At 49.5% G+C, this 19,254-nt stretch overlaps 1 protein-coding gene across 18 annotated transcripts in view; it reads left to right on the top strand.

Annotated features, from left to right (window-relative positions):
- INPP4A (inositol polyphosphate-4-phosphatase type I A) overlaps nt 1-19,254 on the top strand; it is a 132,768-nt gene that overhangs the window by 89,615 nt on the left and 23,899 nt on the right. For 4 of the 18 annotated variants that reach the window (XM_070573500.1, XM_070573495.1, XM_070573496.1 and 1 more), the window contains 9 exons: nt 113-217; nt 747-855; nt 3,132-3,149; nt 5,786-5,969; nt 7,249-7,467; nt 8,582-8,837; nt 12,502-12,534; nt 17,027-17,199; nt 18,245-18,368. In XM_070573500.1, the coding sequence (XP_070429601.1) occupies nt 113-217; nt 747-855; nt 3,132-3,149; nt 5,786-5,969; nt 7,249-7,467; nt 8,582-8,837; nt 12,502-12,534; nt 17,027-17,199; nt 18,245-18,368 (1,221 nt within the window). The remainder of the gene's footprint in view (nt 1-112; nt 218-746; nt 856-3,131; nt 3,150-5,785; nt 5,970-7,248; nt 7,468-8,581; nt 8,838-12,501; nt 12,535-17,026; nt 17,200-18,244; nt 18,369-19,254) is intronic. The other 14 variants (XM_070573511.1, XM_070573506.1, XM_070573507.1 and 11 more) reach the window with 7 other exon arrangements.

Below are 19,254 nucleotides of genomic sequence, written 5' to 3'. Positions count from 1 at the left end.
ACACGTATCTGCTCACCTGCAGCAGCATCCTCAAATATCTCTTTGCTCCTTGCCATTCATGAATGCAGGATACATGTTGATGATCTTTGTTTTCTCATGCTTTGTTTCTTAGGTCCCTCCTTTAAAGCAAGCAGTTTGAAAGCAGATAAAAAGTTAGAATTTGTTCCCACAAACTTGCACATACAAAGGATGAGAGTTCAAGACGATGGAGGATCAGGTAACTATTTTTCTGCTCCTCTCATTGAATCACGTTTCACTTCTTTTCTTCCTGTGTACTTGGTCTCTGTGCTGGCCTGTGTCTGCCCCAGCCTTTGCTGTGTGTTCTTCTGCTGGGCAGCCTGGATAAGAGATGTGTCACAAGGACCTTTGTAAAGTCTTTGATAAAGAGCTCAAACCCCTTCCTCTTGTCTCGCCTCTTTTCAGCTTCCCTTTGTGTTTCTGTGGCAGAAAGTTGCCCGTCAGTCATCCTTCTGAAAGAGGGATGGATGCAACTGAGCGTTGCCGGGTAGTTGTCTCCGGCCCTATTGTAGCTCCCCCTTGAGAACCACAGAACCCCCTCTCTGCTGGGATGATGGTGCTGGGCTCCACAGGCCCTTGGACAGCCCAGGCTGTGTGACTAAGGGAGCCACAGGCTGCTTGGAAATGGGCTGGAGGGGCAGGGTCCCAGAGTTGTGTGCATATCCCTGTAGCTGGCTTGTCCACAGGCCTGAGCCCAGAGTAATGGAGGAGAGCTTTCTGTCATTCAGATCAGAACTACGACATCGTCACCATCGGAGCGCCAGCAGCACACTGCCAAGGTTTTAAGTCAGGAGGTCTCCGTAAAAAGCTGCACAAATTTGAAGAGACCAAGAAACAGTAAGTTCTTGGAGGGTGTTTGTGGTCCTTGTACAGTTGTCTGGTGCTTCCTAGGTTAAAAAAAAAGAAGTCAAAATATGACCGCAAAAACATCCAGCCATCTGATCTGCTTTTGTGCGGCTGGAGGAGCTGCCCTATGGACTCTGTGCTGCTCTGTATGTGTGCGACTGAGCTGGGTGGGTGGTGAGGGCACCTGATCCTGCAAAATGAACAGAAAATTGAAACCCACCTTGAAAGTGGTGCTTTCAGCGGCTGCACCGTGTGGATTCTCCGCTAGCTTGGCTGTCCTTTAGAGTCCCTGGTCAGTCAGTTTAACACCACAAAGTGTGAAGCCTGGAAGAGATTGTTTCCTTTCCTCAAGGACTGCAGGGTAAGCATTCCAGTTTTAAAAAGGCTCAGGGAGCTGCATGGAGCTACCGTCTTGAGCAGGAAGTTTCCAGGTAGGCAGGGTGAGGAAGGGCGTTGCAGAGTGCAACATGAGGTGCAGCTGGCGGCCCGGTGCCTTGGGGAGAGGAGCTGAGCGGAGAGCTGGCCCCTCGGGCAGCCTGCTCAGTGTGAGGCTGTGTGTCGGTGACCAGGGATGCAGGGCTGGCAGATCTAGGCCTGATCTGAGGAGCTCTGCACTTTGTCTAGGAGCAGAAAAGTCAGCAGCACCGTTTGGAGCGAGCAGTGCCATGTCTGGAAACAAGGCAGAAGGTGCTGCAGAGCTGGAGTAGTGGGAAGGGGAGAGAGTTGTAAATCAACGCTGTCGTGTTGGACATGCAGGAGGCACTGGTGATCTTCCAGAATGTGGCCCGTCAAGATTTAAATAGATGGAGGGATGCGAGTGTAGGAAGAGGAGGTGATAAGTGTAGATGATCCTGTAAGCTCCTGGACTGTGAAATAGAGGAAGTAGCATGAAGGTCTCAGGTTCGGGCAGGGTGATTATGACTTGAGCATGTGTTTAGGCTGATAGGAAAGATGGAAGCGAAAGAGGGAACGTAGAAGAGAATGCTGATAGAGCGAGGTTCTGGAGACCATAGAAGAGGCAGGGCTAGGCAGTTAATCCTAGAAAGGACAAGAGAAGTTGATGGGGTTGCAGAGGTTTTTGAGGTGGTGAGGAATAAGCTAAAGGTAGGATGGAGCCGCCTCTGCAGAATGTGGGCTTGAAAGGGTCAGACTTACCAGTTGAGAATGGAACCATTTGAGGGAAGGTGAAGCAAAAGCTGTGGGAGTCTCAAAAGAGCCCAACAGGTCGGGTGGAGAGCGTTAGCATGTGCCAGGGGCCGGTGGGCCATTGCCTGGGAGTCAGGACATGACTTGAGAAACTGGACCAGGGACTAGATCAGGACGGGGGGGATGGGTCAGGTCCAGTGGTCAGTGATTGGGCTGAGGGGATCAGGGAGGCAGCCAGGAGTGTCCCTGACTGTGGGGTGGGGCTGGAGGCGGGAACAGCAGGCAGGAGAGAGGGAGAGCACTGTGAGAAGTCACCATTCAGTTGTGTGCACAGGTTGCCCTGGGGTGAGTCCTGGAGACCCGAGGAGGAACAAGAAAGGGCTAGGTTAGGAGCGGAATTTCAGCCTTCAGGGTGGGGCAGCATTCTCTGGGAGGCTCCCAGACTGCCTCCTTGACCTTGATTCATCCCCACCAAGGGCACGTCCGTTGACAAACCAGGTAACCAGACCTGCCTGAGGATTCACTGACTCCGGTGTTCCTCGGGGAATTATGGTGAAGACAAGGCTTCTTGTGCCCACCACAGCGCTGCACAGCCAGCCCGAGATTGTGTGTCTGCCGCTGCATTGCATGTGGCTGTGTGGAGGTGTGAGCGTGATTTGAGGATGGCGTGGGGGCCCTGGAGGAGAAAGCCAGTCAAGAGGGGGCGCCAATGGCTGTCCCTGACCCAGCAAGGTCGCCATGTTGATACCTGATTACTCTGCATGTTGGCTTCAGAGCTTCTTATTCCCAAAATGCCTCTGTAGTATTTTCCGGATACGTAATATACATTTTTATTTAGTTTCCTACTAATGTCATGAAGCTACTTGTAGAACTGGTCTCATCGTTTGAACTTTCCTTTAAATGCAGAGCCAGTGGAATGTGTCCCTGGGGCTTGAGCACTGATGTAGCTCTGATGAACAAGCACATTGGGCTCACAAGTTTAAATGTCCCTGTCGTTGGGGCCTCAACAAATGATTTCTAGTATTTTGACAAAAGATAACTTGGCTTCTTAATTTTTTAGTTTGCATTTCATGTTTGCTAACAAACTGTTAATATTTCATTTTGGTTCTTTTTTTTTTTAGCAGTTTTGAGGAGTGTTGGTGAGTTTTCTGTCTGTGGAGAGAGTGTCTGTTTGGGCCTTGCTCTCATGCAGAGAAAGCCTGTGCCGTCCCTCCTCTGTGAGGTGCCTGCCCCCTTGGTACCACCGTGGGCTCCTAGTTATAGACTCGTAGACAGAATTCTCCCTTCCAACTGCAATGTTCTTTGATAATGAATAGCCGATATCCAGTCTGCTGGTTTACCTTTACAGTCTGGCAGCGGTTCTTTCTTGCGCTCACTCTGAGAGAAGACCCGGTTCTGTCTTTCCCAGAGTGAGGAAGAGCCTTGGCCGGGCAAGGCCCTGGGTGCTAGGGTTTCAGGTCAGCCGATTGGTGTGGTTGGGAATCCCTTTCTGGCTTCTTTTACAAGAATCTGGGGTTTTTCAGTTTCCACTTCACCGTCCCCTCTTGTAGGAATGAAGCAAGTTTACGTTTTCATGATGCTTAATAGTTTATGCAGATTTTGAAAACAGTGGTACTAGGGTCCGTTTTATCCCTGGAGGGCAAACCAAGAATTACTATAACCAAGTGACTTTTTCCACCAAAGAATTAAGTGGCAACCAGAAACCACCGTGACTGCTGCCTGGGGGTCCCCACTGCTGCTCCCAGGCCCTCCCCAGTCATGCCCGAAGTGCTTACCTAGGCCCAGAGTCGGGGCTCTGCAGTGGTACCGCTTCTGGCAACAGGTCCAGTAGGACCTCAGCCCTTCAGGATTGCTGCCACCTTGGAGCTGCTGAGGCTCAGGAGCCGTGGCTGGGCCCTGCCTAAGATGTCAGGGCTCTGCTGGGGACATGTGACAGCAGGAAGTCCTGAGAAACACTGCTTCGCCCCTCCCGCACCCCCCGGGGCCTCTTCAGCTTTCCCCATTTTTAGGACTAGGTTGAGCACATGTGCTTGTATATTTATGATCATTCCTGAACAGCAGCTCTTTGACATTTATTCTTTCTCACCCCGCCATATACCTCCCGTGCCTAAGTCCCCGATTGCTGTTACTAGAGCGTGAGCTATAAGAACATGGTGTAGGGGATGCTTTTCTCCCGGACTTGGGGCAGGGTGTGTGTTTGTTGAAGTGTACACAGCCAGCACATTCACACATGTAGATCTACATGCAGTTCACACTGGGGCCTGGGAAGGAATAGATTTTTTTAAATTCTATTTTGGAATTGTATTTTTAAGACTGAATTGTCTTAAATGGCAGCTATTCATTTGGAAGAGTGATTGCAGGTTGGAAAGTAGTTGTGTGCACATCGTGCTGTGGAATGACTCTTGTCAGACCACTCGGGCTTGATCGCGGTCTGCTGCATGGGCTTCTGGCAAATCCATCGTCTTTCATTGTGGTGTGTGGGCTTGGGTGTTGTTTCTCTCTGGGGTGCTTTGGTTTTCGGGTTTTGCATGTTCACCCCAGAGTCCATCAAGGGACGGGGCAGGGCAGTTTCTTGGTGACCCATCTTGGGAAAGAGCCCAGCAGGGAAGGGTCTCAAGCCCTGACCGTGTGACCTTCAGCTCCTGGAGAAGCGATGGAGGGTCTGGTACTCCACTTTCTCACTCTTCCCCAAAACCCAAAGGACAGCTCTTTGAGGAGACCAGTCAGGGCCCATCATTCCATGAAGGATGGGACACCCATTCCAGCCAGAGCTCACAACTTCAAATTGCAGGAGGAGACATGCTCATTGGTGTCTTATGCTTTCCCTCCCTACTTACCTTGGCTTCCTCAGATAGTCTGAAAAAATAAATTTATAATATTGGATTGATTTGGGACCTCAGCTGAGAGACATGCAGTTTATCATCTCCGTCTAGAGGAGTCAAATGTGCTGGCCAGGCCCCACGCAGCCAGGGATGTGGAGTCGGTTCTCTGGAGGCTGGTGTTCGTGCCAGGCAGTGGCTGGGCTGTAGCTTTGAGATCAGATTCTGAGATAGACACGCTGCTTGGTGCCAAGGAGGTTGAGGGGGAGGAAGCAGCAGGTTTTCAAAGCCATTGAGGTGTCCAGGTCTGGCCTCTCACTTGGCACGTTCTCCACCTCCTCTTCATCCCATGGGATGTTATTTTTCAAAGTAGGGAGGTCCTGGAGCAGGGCAGAGGGGAAGGAGGCCCAGTTTTCTGGGGACTTGCTGGGGTCGGATGCGTGACGGAGGAGAACTGTGGTGTGTGCACAGAAAGGCTGGAGTCCTGATTGACCGGATGAGAAAACAGGTTTCTTTGCCAAAGTCCGGCACCCACTGCAGTCTCCTTTCATGGGATAAACTGACCCCTTCTGGTATTAGCAGACTCCATGTCTCCACTTAAGTACTGCTGAGAAGTCGACAGATGCGGTTCCTAGGTGAAAGATCATGAGGATTTGGGTAGTTATTGGCTCAGTATCTGTACACACATGTACATACACATGGTAAAAATACAGATACATACAAATACAGATAAAAGACTTAATTGTATTTGAATGTTTCAAGCCTTCTACCATATAGACAGAAAGGATCCCCTGGATTTACTTTTGCCCATCAACAGCTAGATAGACTAGCTAGGAAAACATCCCTGAGTATCAGAATGCTTTATTTTGTGTTGGTTGTGGGCTGGCGTTGGGAAGATGCTGCCATCCTCATTGACTTGAGAGAACCCCTTAAAAATCTGATCTTATCCTTTTTAGTACATCATCCAGCTGCCAGTCCATAATCTATATACCACAGGACATCGTCAGAGCCAAAGAGATCATTGCCCAGATCAACACCCTGAAAACCCAAGTGAGTTACTATGCAGAACGGCTCTCAAGGGCAGCCAAGGACAGGTCTGCCACTGGCCTCGAAAGAACACTTGCCATCTTGGCAGACAAGGTAGGAGGGGCTACCCTGTTACGTGTGGGATGGGGGGGACCTTGAGTGTCTGGAAACTCCTGGACACCTTATGTGTGTCTAGAGCTGTCAACACAAAGGGTGACATTGGGATGACCTTGAAGGCCTAGCTTTAGGTCCGGTTCCCACAAAGGCCCAAGGAGGTTTGGTGATTTGCCTGTGATCACAGAGCTGCATGGGGGCAGGACAAGGTCAGAGATGAGGCCTCATGACTCCCAGGTGCTGTTTCGTCCAGATGTGTCTTCCACCAAGTCCACGGGGGTCATTGTTGAGGCTGGGACAGTTCCACAGCTTTCATAGTAACCACCTACGCAGTACATGTTTTACCACATTTCTATTGATTTGGAATTCAAAAAAAGGAACTGAGTTATTATACAGACATATGATAAGAAAAATATTGTTTTATTGGCTTATATATAATCAGTAAACCAGCTTCCAATTAACCATAATTTCATCCTGATTAAAAATATATAAATATTGGTCCATACTGGGGGAATAGATATATCAGATCCTTTTGATGGATGTTGCTTTTTCAAATTACTCAGTCTGTCTCTCAACACACACGTGCATACACACATGCACACACACAGGTTCGGATCACACTTCCCTGCTCACACCCACTTTGCTGGGGTGAGGTGCTGTTCCTGATCCGAATGTGTTATATCCTTCACACATGTTCACCAAGCAAAAAGAGTGAGTGCTGGGGATTAGACTCACTTGGAAAAGAAAGGTGATGTTGTCAGAGGAAAATTTAAGAGCCATAGAACTCGTGTGGCATACAGAATTCCCCAGAGCCAGAAATGCTGTACCAGGAATCCCACTGCCCAAAGCCCAGGGCTTTGGGTATTAGATGCAAAAGATAAGCTTTGGTGATTGAACCAAAGTAGGGTCTGCTCCCTGGAACTAGAGGGGATAGCCCAGGAGGTCAGCTAAGGCTGGGACACTGGGCTCTCTTCAGGCCCTTCCTCTAGTGATGTTAGGCTAAGAAGCAGTCAGGGGTCAAATAATGTCAGAGATTTCTTGACCTCCCCTCATCCTCCTTGAGTTCTCCAGTCATCTTGTGGATGACTTAGTAAATACTCACTAAGGTTCAGCCCATCTGGTCACGTGGTAGCCCCTAAACTCAGATGTCCTGAGGCTGCAGCTCTGGAGTTGTTCGTGCTGTGGAGAAGGGCATACATACCACTGGGCCTCAGAGAGGACAGCCCTTGGCGGCCCCTCACCTGGGGGCTCAGCAGCCTGGGTTTGTGTGTGCCTGCAGACCCGGCAGCTGGTCACCGTCTGCGACTGCAAGCTGCTGGCCAACTCCATCCATGGGCTGAACGCGGCGCGGCCGGACTACATTGCCTCCAAGGCCTCCCCCACCTCGACTGAGGAGGAGCAGGTGATGCTCAGAAACGACCAGGACACCCTCATGGCCAGGTGGACAGGGAGGAACAGCCGGTCTTCTCTGCAGGTGGACTGGCACGAGGAGGAATGGGTGAGTCTGCTGCAGGGCCGTCACCCTGCTCCTGAGCTTGGGTTGAAAAAGGTGGAGCCTCTTTTCTCCTTGGAGGTGCCTAAAGGCTGGGCCGCTTTGCAGACAGGCTCCAAGTCTCCTTAGTGGGTGGCTCTTGGGCTGCCTGATTTAGGGAAGGAGATAGTATTTCACACCTTGTGTCCAGCCGAAGGGCAGGGCTGCTGTGGGCTGGGCCAGTCTCAGACCTGGTTGTAAAGGGGGCGATTTTCTCCATGGAGCCCTTTCCCTGATGGAGGCCTCTCTCCTCCTGCTGGCGTCAGGGGCCACTCCGGCCCCTCACTACTAAGACCAGCCAGACCTCTCATTGCTCAGAGCAGTGCTCTGCTTGCAGCTGGTTCTTGAGGGCTGTTTGTTTTTTTGGAGCTGTGGGAGCTCAGGTGCTGGATCTTGGTGAGATGCTAGGCCTGATGTTGCATCACGTTATTGCTTCCTCAGAGTTGGCCCTGAGGGCAGGATCTGCGTCTCCTGTGGGAGTGACATATACAACTCATTTTTGTCATTTGTTGGAACTGCTGTTTAGAGGCGTTGTTCTGGGAGGCGCTGAATTGTTAGTCAGCAGTGAAGTGCTCCTGCAGCCCTGCCCTGGCATCCTGCGTCCTGTGTGGGTTTCTGCAGATCCCTCCTAGTCCCCCTCACCTCTCTCCTCCTCCCCCATCTGGAGAGGTCAGCTCTTTCCATTCTCTTCCATCCAAAGAGACCTCAGTCCCCTCTGTGTCTGATGGCTGTAGGAGGCCTTCAGTGGAGGAAGGAGGGGGTAAGACTGGCTCTCTGGGCCAGGTGGCCCTTCTGCCAGCACGGGAAGCCACCGGGAAGTCCTGTCTGGCCTCCATGACAGTTACCAGCAAACGCTTCCTAAACTTTAAAAACAGTGACCACAGGACACTGATTTGTCTTTCGAAAAGCAAATACACCTTTAATGGGGAATTCTGAATTATCTTGATATTTCTAAACCTTGTGGTGTTTTAATGAGCACGGTAGCTGGGCTGGGGGATCAGTGAGGGGTGGTTTGGTTTGTGTTCTGTTCTGTTTTTCCCATCGGGAGAGCTGACCCACTTGGGCCCTTTTGATCTGGAAGGAGAAAGTGTGGCTGAATGTTGACAAGAGCCTAGAGTGCATCATCCAGCGGGTGGACAAGCTGCTCCAGAAGGAGCGCCTGCATGGCGAGGGCTGTGAGGACGTCTTCCCCTGCGCGGGCAGCTGCACCAGCAAGAAAGGTAAACGGGACAGCCACGCCTACTGGATCAGACCGGAGGACACCTTCTGCGATGCCCCTTCCTCGCCATGCCCCTCCACCATGCCATGTGCTGCATGCCATCCTCACCTGACCACACGTGCGTATGCATCCATGCTTCCACCCGCCCCACCTCCACCTCATGCTGCGTCAGTCTGTCCGTTTGTGTCTCTAACTCCATGACCTCCTCCCCCACGCAGACTGCAGGGAGGGCCGTCACCAGAATAGGGGTGTGGCAGTGCAGTAGTAGCGGGCAGTCAGGGCGGAGGCCCCCGTAGTCTTCGTGCCTGTGGAGCCCGCTGTGGATCGGCATGTCTGGCAGAAGCAGACTCTCAGGGCCCTCCTGGGTCACACTGCCATGGCAGTGAGGGTTGGGCTCCTGGGCTTTCCTGGTTTGTAAAGCAATCTGAGGACCTAAAGGGGGCCAAAATGCAGATTCTGATGAGATTATTCATTGCGTTAGGAATTGGCAGAATCAAGGAAAAGGTGAATGGTGCAGGGACACGGGCTGGATGAGAGCTGCTGGCAGGCCCAGTGGACTTGTCTAAAGGCTGCTTGTCATTGGCTGGGTGCTCTCTTAGCCAGCAGAGGCATGGTGCCTTGTGACTCAGTTGGATGGTGGAACCCACTCCTGTGCCCCCCGGGGTGAGTTAGGTTCCTCTCTTGGGCACCACCTCTAAGGAGGGGCTCTCAGTAGGTGCTAGGAGGTTGGCATGAAGTGGCACGCTTCAGAAACAGTCCTCTGTCTGCAGAGACACACAGCATAACCAGACGCCCTGCCCTGCTTGTAGCCTGAACGCGGGATGGTGCTCTCTGAACCAGCGGATCCTGGGTCTCTGCAGCTCAGGGCCTTCCGCCTTTTCCTGTAAGAACTGCAGGGCTACAGCCCAGGCATCTGAGACCAGCTGCAGACCTAGCTTCTGCCTCCACTTTGCTGTCCTTGGGGAGTGTTAAGTCATAGTGAGTAAGGCCTAGATGGCCAGGGTAGGCTTCATACAGCGAGGACTTTTAATTTTTGAATTGGTCAACTTTTGTTCAAGGCAGAATTGTGCTCCTTTATCAGAACCTCTTGATAAATCCTTCTTTGTGTGTAAGACCTTTTTAATCTGCCTGCAGTCTGTCTTCAGGGCACTGTTCACTGGAGTGTCTCTTTCAACCGTGTTCACGTCTCCACTTTTCCATCTTTGAGAGAATTGTAGTGTCAGTTGCCCAAACCTGTGATTGGTTCATGGAGCTATTTTGTCTCTGTCTGTGTTCTCATTTTTTTTAATGTGAATCTTGTTTTTAAAAAATTCTGAAAGTTTATTCCTCATTTCTCTTTAGTGTTGTCTTGCTTGTAATTTAAAATTTTGTCTGCAGTTATAAAAATTAATTTACTGGATTTTTTTAAATTCAGGAGATGGTTTATTTAATCAGATATACTGTTATATCTGTAACTTAAATGTCATTTTTTTCTAGGTATATCTTGTACTGTTCAAATACTGACAGATTGAAACACAGTTTTGAAGTTATTTAAAGGAGCATTTACTTGTGGTATTTGGGGCATGACTGGTAAATGTGTGTGCCATAGAAATCAGCTCAGTTGTAATCCTGGGAAAATAAAGCATACATTTGAGAGAGTCTAACTGCTGATCAGGACTCAAAGAAATGTGTGAAACCGTATTCCACAAAATTAACTGTGTATGGTCTTTAATTGAGAAATCTGGAGCATAGCCTGGAAGCTATTCAGACCTCAGCATGGTCAGGAGGATCAGAAAGAACCAGACTCTGAGCCATGTATTTTACTCAATCTCTTGTCCTCACTGGCCAGGGTTGGGCTCTGTCATGACTTTTGATACCATTCCAAGTTCCTAGGCCTGTGACTTTGGCCTAATGAGCAGGTTAAGTTCACTCCAGCATATTTATTACGTATGAAAAACTCTGTGGCTCTTTGAAAGGCACTTTTCATTCCAGTTCTCAACCCTGTCCTGGCTCCTGGTTTTCATCCTTCACCAAGGAGTTGCCCTGCCTCTCTGCTCACCCTCTTGCAGAACTGATCAGAACTTGTGGACAGGGACCACACAGCCCTGTGGCTCTGCAGGACCCACTGACAAGTCCCCACCAGCTGGAAACACTGAAGCTCCATGAGCCTCTCTCTCCTTCTCCCCATTTTCCCCACAAGTGCCCCACACCTCTTCTGCATCACTACCCACTTGCCAAGATTTGGGGCTTCCATTACCTTCCACACACACACACTCTTGCTCTTCTCATCCTGGAAGAGTCATTTAAACCCCAAACTAGGTTGTTCTTAACCTGAGGTCTGTGGGTTGTACCCCAGGTTCGTGTGCCCCTGAGATTATATGCTAAAATTTGCATGTTCATGGAGAAGATGTCCGTAGCGGTCAAATGTCGAGGGACTCCATGACCTAAGACAAGTTGTAAGCCACTGGTCCAGGAGTAGCAGAGGAGACCTCACCCTCTCCCCTTTGATTAAAAGATTGACGTTACCAGCCGGGTTTAACCCTGATGCCTTCTCAGGAATGGTACCAACCCAGCTGTTTGGGATCACCATGGAAGATCATAAAAATAGGCTCCTGGACCTTCCTCCTCATTCAGACTCAGAATATTGGAGGAATGGTATTGGGGAGGCAGAAATCTGTATTTTTTTCAAGGCCCAGGGTAATTCTGATTAGCCAGACAGATGTTTAAGAATCAGTGCTCTGCATCACACCACACCACTATGGGTTTCCCTCTGAGGTAGGTGGTCTCAGGATATTTGGGCTCTAACAAAGAGGCTGAAGTCTTCGACTCACAGAGGCCTTTAATTTTCCTCTATTTCTATCCACTTTGCCAGTTTAAGAAGTCAATGCCAAAGATAGCTAGAGAGGAGGGGTCCCTTGCCACCCCTTCCTGGACAATCCAGGTTGTGAAAGTCTCCATAACAGTGGTTCCAGCTGTTCTTGAGGATCGGAAACTACCTAATTCCATATCCCAAAGACATTCTTTGAACTGGAAAGTTTAGACATAAAATAAACTTTTACTCAAAATGATCCATTTTCAAACTTGTTTTCTTTCAGGTGGCACACCCAGTAAACCAGAGATTTTAGAGTTTTTAAGGGAAATGCGAAATTGAAATGAATACTTCCCAGTGTGACTCAGTGTAGGTGAAACTGAATTAACATTGGGATTCTTGAGGACCTGGAGGGACATTCTAATTCTAGACTTCTCCCAAGTCATAAAAGTTTTGTTTGGTTTAAATTTTGAAGATCGGCCCAGATGTTTTTTGATGTGTTGGTTTCATCACTGGATCCTAACCTTGTGGATCTCAGCGGCTGACCTTCAGCCCAGGTTCCACCAGTCAGTGGGGGCAGTGGCTCCGAACTGGGGCTGCTCAATTTACTGGCGAGTCTCTCTCGTTACAAGTTTGCTTCCAGATGTTGTGAGCCAACATGGGGCTCTGTCACGCACAATGTGATCGATGTGGGTGCGTTATCACATTGTAATACATTAGTTTGCTCATCTTGAAGAGCATTTCACATTGGAGTATGAGCAACATGAATGTTCACGCTGGTGAATCGGGCGATGTTTACCACCAAGAGGGTTTGGCTGCCTGGGAGCGCCTTCGTGTGCCTTCTTGGGGAAGAGGCAGGCAGGCCCTGACCTCTTCTGTTAGTTTAGCCGCCTTACTGACAGCTGCTGAGGCAGTTGCTCTAAGCGTTGAGTTGTTCGTGTTTGAACTGTGTGCTGCTCCTTAATCATCCATGTCGCCCTCCGTTTCTGTGCAGATTGCAGCCCCCCTCCTGAAGAGTCCAGCCCAGGTACGTGGTTTCTGTTCAAGGCTTCTCCAGTTGTCTTTTTACTACTCAGCTGGCATTTGTAGCTAAATGTCAAAGATTACCTTGTGCTCCCAGAGTTAGGGAAATATTTTGGAATTTCTTCGTTGTGAGGTAGCACCTTTCCTTAGGTTTGGTGAGGGACATTTGAGCTGGGGATTGTGGCCTGAAGCAGGTTACCACCTGTGTTATTTTCATTTTCCCGTCCTAAAACCTTTCAGACGATTAATGTCCACAGGTGCATTGGGCTTCCTGGAGTGGGGACCTGATTTAGAGAGATCTGTATTTGTAGATGATGCTTCCTGGATTTCACCTGAACTTGTGAGCATTACATGGCAGGAATGGTCGGATAATATGTAGCCACCCAAATATTGTGACATTTGCAGTCACACAGCGTCCTCTCTCCTGAGTCTAGATGCAGCTTTAGAATTCTTAGCAGGCATTGCTATGTCTTTGGTTGGAGTTAGCGCTGGAAATGGAATCTTTTTGCCGCATTTGCATGTAGAAATCGATGTTTATGTCTCTAGTTCAGGGGTTGGCAAACTGCAGCTCTGAGCCGAGTCCTGTCCACTACCTGCTCTTGTAAATAATGTTTCATTGGAAACTGGTCATGCCTATATGTTCACTTATTGTTTGTGGCTGCTTTTGTGGGGCAATGTCAAAGTCTAGTAGTTGCGACAGAGACCCCATGGCCTTCAAAGCCTGAAATATTTACTCTCTGGCCCTTTACAGAAAAAGTGTGCCGACCCCTGCTCTAGTTCACCCTGAACTTCCTGGATATGGCTTGCTGTTTTCCCAGAGTGAGCATGAGACCCCCAAGTGATATGTTTTTTCCTTACACTCCGAAAAACAGCTACATAATCAGTCTGATGATTACGTATTCCTGCCTGGATATAAATATGAGATAGCAGGACCCCTGCTTTATGTCCAGAGTGCAGCAAATCAGTGATTGTGGGGTCTACTGAACTCTTCCTGCCGGCTGTTAGTGAACCCTCTCAGCTCTCACAGCACCGTGGTTTCTCCTGGCAGCAACCCCGAGAACCCATTCGAAGTGAGCTCATCAGCGGGCTTATCTGATTTGGTACATCATGCTCCGCCCCCCCCCCCCCCCCCCCCCCGCCAATTTCCTTTCAGCCGCTTTATCATTTCTCTTTCCCAGAAAAGTCAGTGTGGGGTCTCGGGCCCCCATCCGCTGCACCCTCCGGGCCACTGAGGCTTGGTAGATGCACAGGTAGTCACCACTCCCTTCCTCCCCTTTGCCTCTCCTGGCCCATGCCTTCTCCTCTTTCATGTCTGTCTCCAGCTTCCAGTCCTCAACTTTCCTCCACGGCAGGTCGGCGCCTTCACGCTGAGCTGCTTTCCCCGGAGCCTTGGCGGTGGTGAAGTCTGGGAGTGTACCCAGCAGTTAGGACCCGGAAAGGGGGTACCTGCATCTTGAACCCGTCCTATAGAAGCTCAGGGGTTCTCCTCTACTCCCGGTGTCCTGAAGTTCATGGAACTAATGGGAAAACTAGTGGGTTCCCAGGCAACACACAAACCACACCTGGCTTGTAGAAGAACTCTCCTTGTTTCATGTCAGCTGTGTCGTTTCCAGGGGCACTGGTGGCTTGTCCACCGTTGATGTCAAATGGACTTAAATGGTCCCCTGCCAGGAGTTCCTTTGGCATTTCCCACAGGGCTGTATTTGATCTGGATTAAAACACATACACATTTTCTCTTTCTCTTTCTCTCTCAATCTTCTCTCTCTCTGAGTCCTCCTCCCTCACTCCCTTTTCCCTTCCCCTATTAATGAGAAAAAAATGCAAAAGCAAAGCATGGACTTGAAAGAGTCCCTCAAAATTATCTAAAGTAGTGTGGTCCATGGATTGGCTACCAGTCAGCAAATGTCAACATGTCAAATGTTGCTAGGTTAGCAACTAGATAAGGAGCTCACCCCAAAAAGGCAATCAGCTGCATCACCAAGGACACTTGTTTGGTCGCTGGTATTTTTTTTCATAGTGAGACTTTCTTGGTGAAGGAAGCAGGGCATGACCCTTCACCAACCCTAATATCCCAGGTACCTGTGCTTAACTAAAGGTCCCAGGTAGAAATCTCATTACTGTCCCTGAAATTCATTTTGTTTGGAAGTTTTTTATTTTCGTTTCTCCTCATATTGACACAAAATATTTTGCCCCCCACCCCTTACTCTCTACCAGCAGAAACACCTGACATACTAGAAGTAACATGGAGTTTAGAGTCACTCAGACATGTACAAATGACGGCTCTTTCTGTGTGTTTGGGAAGACACTTGACCTCTCTGGGCCTGTCTCCTTACCTGTGTTACTAACCCTGTCCCTGTGGATTAAATGAGAAAGGAGTTATAAAGTACAGCTCTCGCAGGTCTTGCCTAAATGGTGGTTGATGCTCTCGTTGACTCAGCCATCCAGCCGTGTCTGAGCCCTTCTCTGGGCAGATGTAGCGCCGCCTCCTCCTACTCCACACTCCTCATCTCCAGGACACGCTCCTCATGCTTTTTAACTGTTCTTCCTATATGCCAATTTTTTCAGTGTTTTTTTTTTTTCCTAATGCAGCAAAACTGAGTCATTCTTATATGGATTTTTTTGAAAGAGACGTAGGCAAAGTCAAAAACTGTTTATGGAGAGGGTTTGCTTAGTCAAATATGACCACTTGTATATTCTGGTCATTTTCAGGTTAAAATGATCATAATTTGCATATTAATTACATATGTATGTGCATGTTTGGTGGAAAAGCAAAGTATATTGGCAATATTTGCTCTAAGAGCATTTACTTCTTAGTGAAAAATAGTCTTAATAACTGCCTGTCTTTCCCCAAACTATTTGAATACTATGCCATTGGTCTTTTTTGAGAGTTGCTGAATATAATTGGCATGCATTCAACAGAGTTCCTCAGAGAAACAAAAACATGGTCTCTAAGAATTTTAGAGGAAGAGAGAGGCTTGGACATTATCTAGCACAGCACTCCATTTTACCGAGAAAGACCCATGTGGCTGAGGGGTCGAAGGACTTGCCCACGGCCCACCACTTCTTAGCGGCCTCCCGGGCCTGGGACTCACATTTTCCACTCCTCAGTCCAGTGTTCTTTGTCACCATGATTTATTTGCTAAGACCTTTCTGCTGTAGACTTTCTAAATTTGAGCCTCGTTTTTTCCATTACAGATGGAAATCCTTGTCCGCATACAGCGTGCCTGCATATACAGTTAGAGCGTGTCCAAATTTTGAATTGCTGTGTATACTTGCAAATCTGCATTAACCAAACACTGAATATAGGGAAGTTCTTCTGCAGGTTTTAGTCATTTCTCTAAATTTGTTTCTCAGCAAAGTGCTGAGCCTGCAGTTTGAGCCAGCAGAGCCATGTCTCCCTTCTCTCTGTTTTTTAGATTCTGTTGATCTAAGACAGAGCTGCCCCTTCTGGCAGCTGCACTGCTCACACACTCTGTGGCTTTCCCGGAGTGTAGTGACGTTTGTGGGCATTCTGTGGCTTGCACTCTCATCCTAAGAGGGCGTGCACAGCCCAGGCTTTACTTCCACTGCCTCTGCAGCTTTTGGTGTGGTGAGCTCACCCAGTGGTGATGGTCAAATCCCTGTAACCTGTTAGAAATATAACTGGTGAGGGCATCTTCTCTCTTTTAAATGTCTTCTAAATAGGAAGGGAAAAAAGACCAAAGCCAAAATACCTTTCACTCTGTTTTTCTCTGCTGAGGTTCTATTTTTAAGAAGTTTTTTTGGTACAGGGTCAGAGTTTCCTTATTCCTGAAAAAAACAACAACAAAAAAACAAAGCTAGAAAAAGATGGCAACGGGCAGGAAGTTGGGGGGCGGGGAAGAAAGTGAGGGTAGAAGCAGGGATGTTCTGAGAGCTGAAAATACGGGAACTGTGAGGAATGGTCTTTCCTCCAGACATGCGAAATGAGAATTTAGCACAGTTTCACAAAGGGGGACAAGGATGGAATTGTCCTTTGCTCCAGAAGGACAGGGGTCTCTGCCTTCAGGACTGGGTCGAGGGAAGCAAGAGAACAGGCCACTTTTCTGGCTCTTCTCTTCCTGGTGGAGGAACGGTGGGGCTATGGAAGGGGATTGGACCCTGCAGACAGCATAGTTTTCTTGCTCAGTCCTGACTTGCAGAAGCTTTTTTGTTACTTTCCTCAAAAGGAATAGTCTTGAGTATTTATGTGTAGAGTCCCCAAGAGTTTCAGGAGACCAGGCGCGTGTCAGTGATCTGGGAGTAGGACTGACGTCTGAGTTGCTGGAAAAGCTTCAGGCTGGAAGGTTAGAGACTGGGTTGCTTCCAGGCAGAACTTGGTGCCAGTTCTGGGCCAGAGCATGGGCCGAGCAGAGTTAGAAGATCCAGAAGGGGGGCGGGGAGCACAGTACAGGGTTTAGGGGACAGGTAACTTGTTAAACTTCCAGAACCTAGTTCCTAAAATCTTCCCTCTAAAATGATGCCCTCCCCGTGCCCAGGTGAATGGAGCGAGGCCCTTTACCCCCTGCTGACCACCCTCACAGACTGCGTGGCCATGATGAGTGACAAGGCCAAGAAGGCAATGGTCTTCCTGCTCATGCAGGACAGCGCTCCCACCATAGCCACGTACCTGAGCCTGCAGTACCGCCGCGACGTGGTCTTCTGCCAAACCGTAAGCCCCTGGGAGTGGCACGCGGGAGGCCACAGGCACCTCCTACCTCCGGGAAAACAGCTTAGGAAGCCTTTCCCTCTGGCTGCACAGTGAAAACACCATAGATGGCAGTATGTTCTCCTGCTTGTTGCTTTTAAATTTACCTACTAGAGAAGTCTAGATTCTCTGATGAAGTCTACTCGATCGGCGTGTGTTTAGGAGAGGCTCTGATTCCACACTTGCTTCTCCCTGGAGAGCTGGCGCTGACGTAGTGCACACGTCTGCCGCTTGTGCACCAGGGCGGGTGGGGTTGCGGTGCAGGCCTCTTTGCCACCTTTTTTTTTTTCCCTACGAAGGAGTCTAGTGAGGGAGACACGGATGTTCACTGTCAGTGCAGTCTGTTTTCTTGTTCGTAAAACAGCAGGTGCCTTAATCCTGCAGCTCGTGGACAACTCTGTTCTGATGATTTCTGTTATCCTTCAGAGACGGGGAGAACTGAAATGAATGTCAGCAGTCTAATAGATGCCAATAATCTAATTAGCAAAGTGGACCGTTCTCTGCAGTGTCCCCCACCCGTCCCCGTGAGGCCCGTTTTCACCCCACAGAAAGTGTCTGCTGAGGAAACTTGTAGAGTGACCGTGTTATCTCTCCCTCTCTTCTTTGTGGTGATCACCTCAGTTTCCAGCTAGGGCTAGTATGGATCTGCAAGTATATAGACTCTTTCATTGTGGGGAGTTAATTCTGGGCTTCCAGAAGGTTCTAGCCCAGGAGTAACCCCAGGCAGGCCAGGTCAGAAGCTGAGCCAAAACCAAACAGGCCTTTGGGAGCAAGAGGAGTGGCAAGCCTGGAGTGCTGCACCTCCTCCCCATGGCCTCTGGCCTCCATGACCCACGAGCCTGGGTGCTCCCCACCTCCAGGTCCCCCCAAGGGAGAGGGGCTGCTCTGAAGCCCAATTAGAGCAGTGGAAACAGGGGATCTCGGGGCCCAGGGCACGGCACAAGCCAGCTGCCGTTTGGCAAGGAGGTGTCTGTCCCCTGCAACCCCTTCACCGCGTGTCCCCCCGCAGCTGACAGCTCTCATCTGTGGCTTCATCATCAAGCTGAGGAACTGCCTGCACGACGACGGCTTCCTGCGGCAGCTCTACACCATCGGGCTGCTCGCCCAGTTTGAGAGCCTGCTGAGCACCTACGGTGAGACCCCGGGGCTCCCACGCCTCCCCTGGGCCCAGGCTCCCGGGCAGGGTGGACACGTGTGATTCCCATCCTTCCTTCCTGAAGGTGTTTCTGATTATGCAAGTAATGCCTGCTGGTGAAAGGAAATCCAAAGGTCACCACAACGTGTAACAAAGAACCAAATGGAAGTCCTGTATCATTACCCACACTTCCCTTAGTTTGTGTCGTTGTTGATGTTGTTACGTGTCTTGAAGATCTTTCTAGTTGAGGATAGATGATAATTTCTTTTTTCTTTTTTTTTTTTTTTTGAGCAAGATTAGCCCTGAGCTAACTAACTACTGCCAGTCCTTCTCTTGTTTTTTTGCTGAGGAAGCGTGACCCTGAGCTAACATCCGTGCCCATCTTCCTCTACTTTATATGTGGGACGCCTACCACAGCATGGCATGCCAAGCGGCACCATGTCTGCACGTGGGATCCGAACTGGCGAACCCCGGGCCGCTGAGAAGCGGAACGTGCGAACTTAACTGCTGGGCCACCGGGCCAGCCCCCTCTTTTTTTTTTTTAAAGATTGGCTCCTGAGCTAACATCTGTTGCCAATCTTCTTTTTTTTTTCTTCTTCTTCTTCTCCTCCCCAAAGCCCCCCAGTACGTAGTTGTATATTATAGTTGTGGTCCTCCTGGTTGTGCTATGTGGGACGCTGCCTCAGTGTGGTTTGGTTAGCGGTGCCATGTCCGCGTCCAGGATCCCAACTGGCAAAACCCTGGGCCACTGAAGCGGAGCACGTGAACTTAACCATTCAGCCACAAGGCTGGCCCCGATGATAATTATTTAAGCAATGACTTCCTCTCGGACACTGGACCTTTCTGAATTGGTCCTGGTAGGGCAGGGCTGCCGTCCATCTCTG

The sequence above is a fragment of the Equus przewalskii genome, chromosome 14 (genome assembly GCF_037783145.1).
Source record: "Equus przewalskii isolate Varuska chromosome 14, EquPr2, whole genome shotgun sequence".
NCBI classification, from domain to species: domain Eukaryota; kingdom Metazoa; phylum Chordata; class Mammalia; order Perissodactyla; family Equidae; genus Equus; species Equus przewalskii.
The sequence above is the reverse complement of the archived record's forward strand: the minus strand, read 5'-3'. Positions and strand labels throughout refer to the sequence as shown.